The sequence below is a fragment of the Schistosoma mansoni genome, chromosome 4, assembly GCF_000237925.1.
Source record: "Schistosoma mansoni strain Puerto Rico chromosome 4, complete genome".
Classification (NCBI taxonomy): Eukaryota; Metazoa; Platyhelminthes; class Trematoda; order Strigeidida; family Schistosomatidae; genus Schistosoma; species Schistosoma mansoni.
The window spans coordinates 12,243,336-12,252,194 of record NC_031498.1 but is presented as its reverse complement, the minus strand read 5'-3'; the positions used below and the strand labels follow the sequence as shown (position 1 = coordinate 12,252,194).

Genomic DNA, 8,859 nt, shown 5'->3' with positions numbered 1-8,859 from the left:
AATTAATTTCCTTTCTCCTTGTACAAAAACACTGAACTAATTTCAAACATTATCCCTGGCTTTCTACATTTAAAAACGTCTTTTTTTCCATTCAGAGATAATGTACAACCGTTGAGTACATATCTTTATAATGATGTTGAACATTGTAGACTGAAATTATTTACAATTTTATTGTTGTTTCCTTACTAGTTTGAAGATTAATAATTCAAAAAACAACTATTGAAGAAGGATATAAATCATCAGAGTTAGAATTTATTTCATATTCAGAGTTTATGTGATGATATTTATATTATTTATCTTTCAAACATTTATAGCTGACTGAAGTCAAACAGGCATATTTATACATGTTACTCATGTAAACTTGTAACAGTTTGGTGGGGGCGGTGTTGGCTGAAGAGGCTGATGTCGATGGAGAGAAGTGATGGAACGTGAGGCTGTTGGGTGGACATTGGGTGAAGATGGCTCAGCAGGTTGCTAGAGCGCAGGTGTTGGACGTCCCGGATCCTGGATGTACGTCAAATTTCGATGGAGCTATGAAAGTCGGCGGGCCACAGACTAGACATTTTGACAGTGAGCCTGGCACAGACCGCAGGTTAGAAGAAAGTGACATGGCGAGCAGAACCACCGCAAGAATGACTGTTTAAAATTGTGGGACGATTGTGTTGAGTGCTACTGGTGTCGATAGATATAAGTAGTTTGTGTCAACAATCGAGAGTGAAATGGCTGGTGGCAGAAGGTTGAGAAAATCTAAGAGAAGAAAAGAAGAACAAAGAATGATTGGTATGGAAACGGAGGAACAACAAAGTCTGAATATTTTGCAAATGACGTATTACTATATGTTTTACAGATTTTATCAAGATATTCTGTAATGTTGTACTGAAATATACTTGATTATCTGCGCCTGTGTTCTCGTTCACTACGACAGCATGATACGTTGAGAAACGTCACATTAGTATAATTAATAGTTACAGATACTCTTATGATAAAACAATTCTATCAGATTTCAATGCTTTTTTCATACTCAGTATGTTCAAAAGTGTTTACGTAGATGATACTGTCGCGACCAGTTTTGGGATTCTTTCTTTGTATATTATGTGTATGTATCTATGTATTTGTGTTATAGGTGTTTTTTCGTTTAAAAGAAATTCAAATTAGTCGTTTTTATATTATTGAATTATATAGAAAAAACAAATGATTAAATGCAAATAGATATAAGTACAAATATCATAGAACACTGAATATATTATTGTATTATCGGTGTTCAGTTTTTTTTCGTCCAGTGCCTCCTGGTTTTCCACGGTCGTCTGGCTTTAATTGACTCATGAATTTAACTATTAAATTTTTCCTATTAGTTAGTTTGATAAACATACTGCTTGTTTAGTTGTGCTATAAATCATTGTTCCTAACCAGAAATATACAATCGATTGATTGTCTATGTTTTTTTCAACTGATACCCTAATAGTAACGTCCATAACTAGATAAACTCATATTTTGTTTGAATCTAGTTTTATGCATCTAATTATTTGTGCATTGTTCCGACATGATAAGTTCGTAAACTTCCTTCAGATAATGCATGGATAGATTGAAGAAATAATAATAATTCATTGATTTATTGTTACGGTGGATGATAAATGCTTACGCAGTCCACAATCTAGTGAAATTAATGTTTCAGTCAATAACTAGACGTCATGATGTAATAGTATGTTTTGACTGTTAATATTATTATTGAATTTGAATAACATGTAGGGCCTCTATTAATAACAAATCAGCAATGATAATTTTATCGGAATGGGGGTTTATGGAGATTGTAGTAACTTTTATAGTTGAATTCATGAATTCATTTAAGCTAGACGAACATTAAAAACCTGGAAGCTCTGTACGGCCGTTTCGTCCTAGTATGGGACTCCTCAGCAGTGCGCCATTAGGACACCAGTGACTGGCTTCAAGATGAATTTCCTGGAGTTCTAATCGAAAGCCGTGACCACTGGAGCCCAATCCGTGTCGAGTAGAGACAAGTATCTACCTCATATAATGAAAGATGGTCGCGCAATACCGTGAATTGAGTGAAGTTAGACATTTAAACAATTGGATGACGGCTCAGTGGTCTGGAGGTTAAGCGTTCGCGCGTAAGACCAAAGATTCGAGTCCCACATGCGAGATCGTCGTTATGCGCTTCTGATGAGTCCCATACTAGAACAAAACGGCCTTTCAGTACTCCCAGGTTTTTAATAGTGGTCTAGCTTAAATTGACCCATGAATTTGACTAATAAATTAACTATTTTAGCCAATAAATAATAGATTGAAATTTCAGTTATATCATTTCTTTGAGTATAACTAAAACATAAGACTTTCTTTTTAATTAGTGTAATTCTGACAATCAAATGGACACTTTAATAACTCTGGATAAATGTAAAACTAGTATAAATATATTGTCGGCAGTATCTCATTTATTTAAAATATTTATTTTTATTTAAAGTGAGCTATTCCGTATATGTTTAAAAACGGATATCGCTCACAATATATGTTTGCATTTTAAACGTTCTTTCATATGGAAACAATTGAAAATGCACAGAAAGTAGTTTACAGAAATAATATTTTTGTTATGTTTTATCTGAATACACTCTTCAATAACTGTTTGGATATAGAAACACATAATTGTAAATTTGTAACTCCAAGAAATATTGTCGAGTTTTCGGAAACCAGTTTCAATACTTTGAAGTTCAACATTACAAGAAAATGTCCCGAAGCTTATATTATTACACAAATACACTCCTTTATTGATATAATGAAATAAGTGAGAACAACTTAACTTATCGTCGGTTACATATCCGTTTTTCAATGATTAATTAGTTTGTAGATGGCCCAAAAACGTTCAGCTGACTGTATTTATGTCAAAATAAATATGTCATCATTGAATTAATAATTATTTCATAGTGGGACAAATAAACAAAGTGATATACAATTTCAATAACCTGTTTAATCTTACTGGTTTTTATATTTTTAAATGGTTAAGATCACGTAAAGTTAATCAGTCACATTGATGGTTAACCGGTAATAGGTTTTATGATTGAAAATCCGTTTATCAACGGATAACAACTAAATTTAAAAATAATAAATCTCACAAATCTAAAATATAACAGCATTATTTTTTATCATACTAACGGATTAAAGAGTGGAAAGAGTGAAAACGAACAAAATGAAATGAAAGAAATCGAAAAAAAGACTATAATCGAATTAAGGATGATATAGAAATCCCTTTAAGGATTGTGATATAGTTCTGATTTTTTTTTCTTATGAAATATTGGGGTAAGAAATGGCAATCTTCTGGACTTATCGATTGAATCAATTGGTTTCATTAAGGTAAAAACCTCTTATTCAACACCAAAATGAGTTGTTTTATTACTATATCAGGTGGATATTATGAGAAAATGAGCAAGCAAGTTCATATGTCATTTGAGTTTTCGGATCTTATTCATAAAGTTATCAAAATAAACACTATACTAATCAAAATTTAGTATTCGATGGTTCATTTTATCATTCAGTTTAAGGGGAAAAATATTCCCGTTTAGAAGTGGTGAATATCTTCCTGTTTTCAGCTAATAGTTAGTCATTTGTACAACTGGTTGAACTTTTTTTAATGAAGAAAATATCATCATTTTGACTGCAATTTATAATCTTAGATTCATAGTTGGCACTTAGTAACAGAAAAAAAATCGCAAAACATTAAGTTTTTCACTCTTTTTTTTTAACCATAAATCCAACACCTTTAGTTCAAACTTACTGGTTTTTTTTAAGTTTACAAATGATATGTGAAGGGACCATCAAATTACATTTTTAAGAAGCAAGATGTTTTGTGTAAAATTAGATTGACGCATGGTAAATGTCCACTAGTTGCACAAGATTTTTTTATCTTTTTTCTGAATGTGCTATTAAACCTGGTGAGATTTTTAGCTTGAATTCGAAATGTTTCGTTAAATTTCAATTGTGAACTATAAAATAAATTTAGGTATGCTTCCTGGATGGTTAATAGAGCCGATCTTTATTTCAGTAACTTCTGCTATTTCAACAGTGAATCTAATTTTGTCATAGCTTATGCAGTCTTCATTAATTTAGTTAAGTGAACCAACAATGGAAATAATTTCAATGAATGCAATGTAATCCAAATCATTATGTCGGTCTGAAACTGTAACTTTAAATAAAAGTTTGTATTGAGAAACTGGCTAGACAATGCCTGACAATTTTTTCAATCTTTTTGTACACATTTACGTGACAGTCCAATCGAATTTGACATGGTTTAAAGTCTTAAGCTGCAAATTCTATATTAGTACCAAGATCTAGTATAATTAATATACGTGAATCTTGTTAGTAAGTTGTAAACACAATGTATTGGGATCCAGTTCTAACCACAGAGATATTTAACATTTTTTTCTTGTTTCACTAAAACCTTTTTCATTATATACTTGAAGAAATTCGACTTTATGGCCTGTACTTACTTACTTACACCTGTTACCCCTCGTCCAGGAGCATAGGCCGCTCACCAGCATTCTCCATCCAACTCTGTCCTGAGCCTTCCTTTCCAGTTCTTTCCAGTTGCTATTCATCCTTTTCATATCTGATTCTATTTCCCGGCGTAGTGTGTTCTTTGACCTTCCTCTTTTCCGCTTCCCTTCCGGATTCCAAGTTAGCGATTGAGTCGTGATGCACATTGGTGATTTCCTTAATATATGTCCGATCCACTTCCAACGTCTTTTCCGAATTTCCTCTTCAGCTGGAAGCTGGTTTGTCCTCTCCCATAAAACGCTGTTGCTGATAGTATCCGGCCAATGAATGTTGAGTATTTTGCGTAAACAACTGTTTATAAATACTTGTACCTTCCTGATGATGGCCGTAGTAGTTATCCACGTTTCAGCTCCATACAGTAGGACTGTCTTGACGTTCGTATTAAAGATTCTGACCTTGAAATTGGTTGAGAGTTGTTTTGAGTTCCATATGTTCTTCAATTGTAGAAATGCTGCCCTTGCTTTGCCAATCCTCGCCTTTACATCTGCATCCGATCCTCCTTGTTTATCAACGATGCTCCCCAGGTACTTGAATGTTTCCACCTCTTCCAGAGTTTCGCCATCAAGTGTGGTTGGGTTGGTGTTCTCCGTGTTGCATTTGAGAATCTTGCTTTTTCCTTTGTGAATTTGGAGGCCTGTCGATGCAGAGGCTGCTGCTACATTTGCTGTCTTCATCTGCATTTGTTCGTGTGTATGAGAGAGGAGGGCTAGGTCATCTGCGAAGTCCAAATCATCTAATTGATTCTGAGAAGTCCATTGTATTCCGTATTTCCCGTCAGATGTCGAAGTCTTCATAATCCAGTCAATCACTAGAAGGAAGAGGAATGGGGAGAGTAGACAGCCTTGTCTGACTCCTGTCCTTACTGGAAATGCATCTGTCAGCTGTCCTCCGTGCACGACTTTGCACTGTAGTCCATCGTATGAGTTTTGGATAATGTTGACAATCTTTTCAGGAACTCCATAGTGTCGAAGAAGTTTCCATAATGTTCTCCTATCCACACTGTCAAACGCCTTTCCATAGTCAATGAAGTTGACGTATAGTGATGAGTTCCACTCAACTGATTGTTCAACGATGATCCATAGTGTCGCAATCTGGTCTGTGCACGACCGATCCTTACGGAATCCAGCCTGATGATCCCTAAGTTCGGCGTCTACTGCGTCTTTCATCCGATTCAGCAGCACTCTGTTGAAAACTTTTCCTAGTACTGATAACAAACTGATGCCTCTGTAGTTCTCACATTTGCTCAGATCTCCTTTCTTTGGTATCTTGATGAGATATCCTTCTTTCCAGTCCATTGGCACTTGTTCCTCTTCCCAAATCTTCTTGAATAGAAGGTGAAGCATGTTTGCAGTTATTTCAATGTCCGACTTCAGTGCTTCTGCTGGTATATTGTCAGGTCCTGCCGCCTTCCCACTTTTGATTTGTCTGATGGCCATCTTGAATTCTTCGATCGTTGGTGGAGTGATATCTATAGGAAGGTCAATGTGGGCTGCTTCGATGTTCGGTGGATTCAATGGGGCTGGTCTATTCAGCAGTTCCTCGAAGTATTCTGCTCATCTTTTCCCCTGTTCTTGAGTCTCAGTGATTGTCTTTCCTTCTTTGTCCTTGACTGGTCTCTCTGGTTTACTATATCTCCCTGCCAATTTCTTCGTTGTATCATATAGTTGTCTCATATTCCCCTCTCTTGCAGCTTTTTCCGCCGTCGTTGCTAGTTCTCCCATGTATTTCTGTTTGTCGGCCTTAATGCTTTTCTTCACTTCCCTGTTTGCTTCTGCATAGTCTGCTTGTGCTTTGACTTTCTCTGCTCGTGTTCGGCTGTTGTTAATTGCTAGTTTCTTGTTCTTCGTTTCTTGAATTTTGTTCAGGGTTCCCATAGAGATCCATTCCTTGTAATGATGCTTCTTAGGACCAAGAACCTCCTGGCACGTTGAATTTATGGCTTGTACATAATTATTATCTTTAATGTTATATAGTTTCTAGTATAGTTGAAAGCGTGAGTCAATTGAAGCTAGACCACCAAGTTTCTAATATGTCACAAATTAAGCTACAGTATCACAAAGATTCATGAAATAACATTACATGCTGTAATAAATAGTTTTCCCAATAAGCGTTTAAAATTAATTTCTAATTTAGTAGTTACCAACATTAAATGAATTTCATTTCGTGTTACAGTCCAGTAGACAATAAAAAATATAATTGAACAGAATAATATTTGTAGCTTTCTGTATTGAATAGTTGTCTAACCGCTACTGAAATGCTTAAAATCATTTTACATCTTTTCGACAGAAATATTATAATCCATTTCGTATCAATCACTTCCATTATGCTCTAATGGACAGAGAGTAACATAGCAAAGTGTTTCAAATCATCTATTTAATTGTTAGTTAGGAATTGTATGGATTGTGTTTGAAAAAATACCAGCATTATGAATTGAACTACTATGACCATCATCCAATGAAAACTTACTAATTCATCCATCATACATATCACTCATTCACTCATTCATTCATTGATCCTACACTGAAACATGTTTAGTCGTGCTCTTAGTCAGTGTGAGTAGAAAAAGGTGTGTATTTTTGTTGTTGTTGAAAATCAATCTAAATCACACAACTGATTATAAATAAAAAGGAAACTAAACAATGGCAGTAAACCAGTGTTCAAAATAAATAAGAGAGAAATGTAACCTGGAGATTAAAACAAAATAAAACTGATAGATTTTATATAAATTAATCACTGTTTATATGACGTCAAATAGATTAATTAGTAACGTCATAACTAATTTCATATTTAACAACAAAAATTATTTGCTGACATTTCTTTTTTTTATTTTATCAGTCTATCAATTCTAGTATAACTAAATGATTAAGTTTTGTTGAATGCAATAAAAATTATGATACTTTTAGTGACCTTGTTTACAACTAAATGAAAGATAACGATGTAGAACATTTACATGAGATTCGATTAATTAAAATGATCTCATTACTTACTCCCAATGGAGCATAGGCCGCCGATCAGCATTCTCCAACCCACTCTGTCCTGGGCCTTCCTTTCTAGTTCTATCCAGTTTTTGTTCATTCTTCTCATGCTTGTCTCCATTTCTTGGCGTAGTGTGTTCTTTGGTCTTCCTCTCCTCTTTTGACCTTCCAGATTCCATGTGAGGGCTTGTCTTGTGACGTAGTTGAGTGATTTCCTCAATGTGTGTCCTATCCACTTCCAGAGCTTCTTCCTGATTTCTTCCTCCACTGGAATCTGGTTTGTCCTCTTCCACAGTAGATTGTTGCTGATAGTGTCTGGCCAACGGATCCGAAAAATGATCTCATTAGTGAACTCGAAATAAAAACTTTAGATGAAATAGAATTTATAATGCTTTATATAATCAAATAGTTTCTGTAAAACCGTTTCTCTAGGGAAAAGTCAAAATTAAGCACGGCATTGTAAGACCAAAGTCCAAGATATTAAGTCAAAGACAAAGTTAACATCCAATGAACAGGAAATTATATAGATGTTTCAATAATTAGATCTGATCAATTTGGATAGTACAGTTGGAAAAATAAGTTTGAAATTATTGTTAAAGGAGTTCATCTATCAGCTGTAAACTTCGGTCTTTGCCTTCAAATAACTAGTATCTTTCAGTAATTAAAGACGTTTGAATCGCTATGTTTGTTAATTATTATGAAAACATTCAAAGAATAATGCTTATTAACTGTCACACTGTACAACATTTAGAATCTACGTGGTTTCTTCTCATTATACTTTATCACTGTCTTTTCAATATAAACACTCTGGGATCAAAATATGAAATCACTAGAGTAGTTAGATATTTCCTTACGATAATCATTACAATTCGAGCTAAAGATGCTAAAATTAAACTTATGCTTACAGAAAGTCATGTAAATATGTCGAAAACTAGATAAACATTTGGAAAATACTTCCTAGGTATTTCAATTGACTTTTGTTATTCATATATTGAATAATAAATATATTAGTTAACGCGGTGTGTGCTTGTTTTAATATTCTTTACTTCGTATTCATTTAAAAAAAGGATAGTGAAAAGGGCACGCACACACTAAAACATATGTATCTATGAATCTCTGGTATCTAAGATTGAAGCGTTTTAATGATAGACGTGTAGAGGATAAACAAACATTATTATTTAAGGTTGATTATTAATATAAAGTGTAATTATTCTTAATTTATTCGCATATTTATGTATGGTATGTGTACGAATATACGTTTTCATAAGTAAGTTGACCAGATGGACAAACAAAGAATGAGATAAATGGCTGACAAAATCAATAT

At 34.1% G+C, this 8,859-nt stretch overlaps 1 protein-coding gene across 1 annotated transcript; it reads left to right on the top strand.

The window, feature by feature from the left end:
- Positions 1 to 458: 458 nt before the first annotated feature.
- Positions 459 to 644, top strand: Smp_202670 (uncharacterized protein; the record flags this gene model as incomplete). The annotated part of the gene is made up of 1 exon (XM_018796849.1): positions 459 to 644. The coding sequence occupies one exon, from the start codon at positions 459 to 461 to the stop codon at positions 642 to 644; it is 186 nt and encodes a 61-aa protein (XP_018651949.1).
- Positions 645 to 8,859: the final 8,215 nt, after the last annotated feature.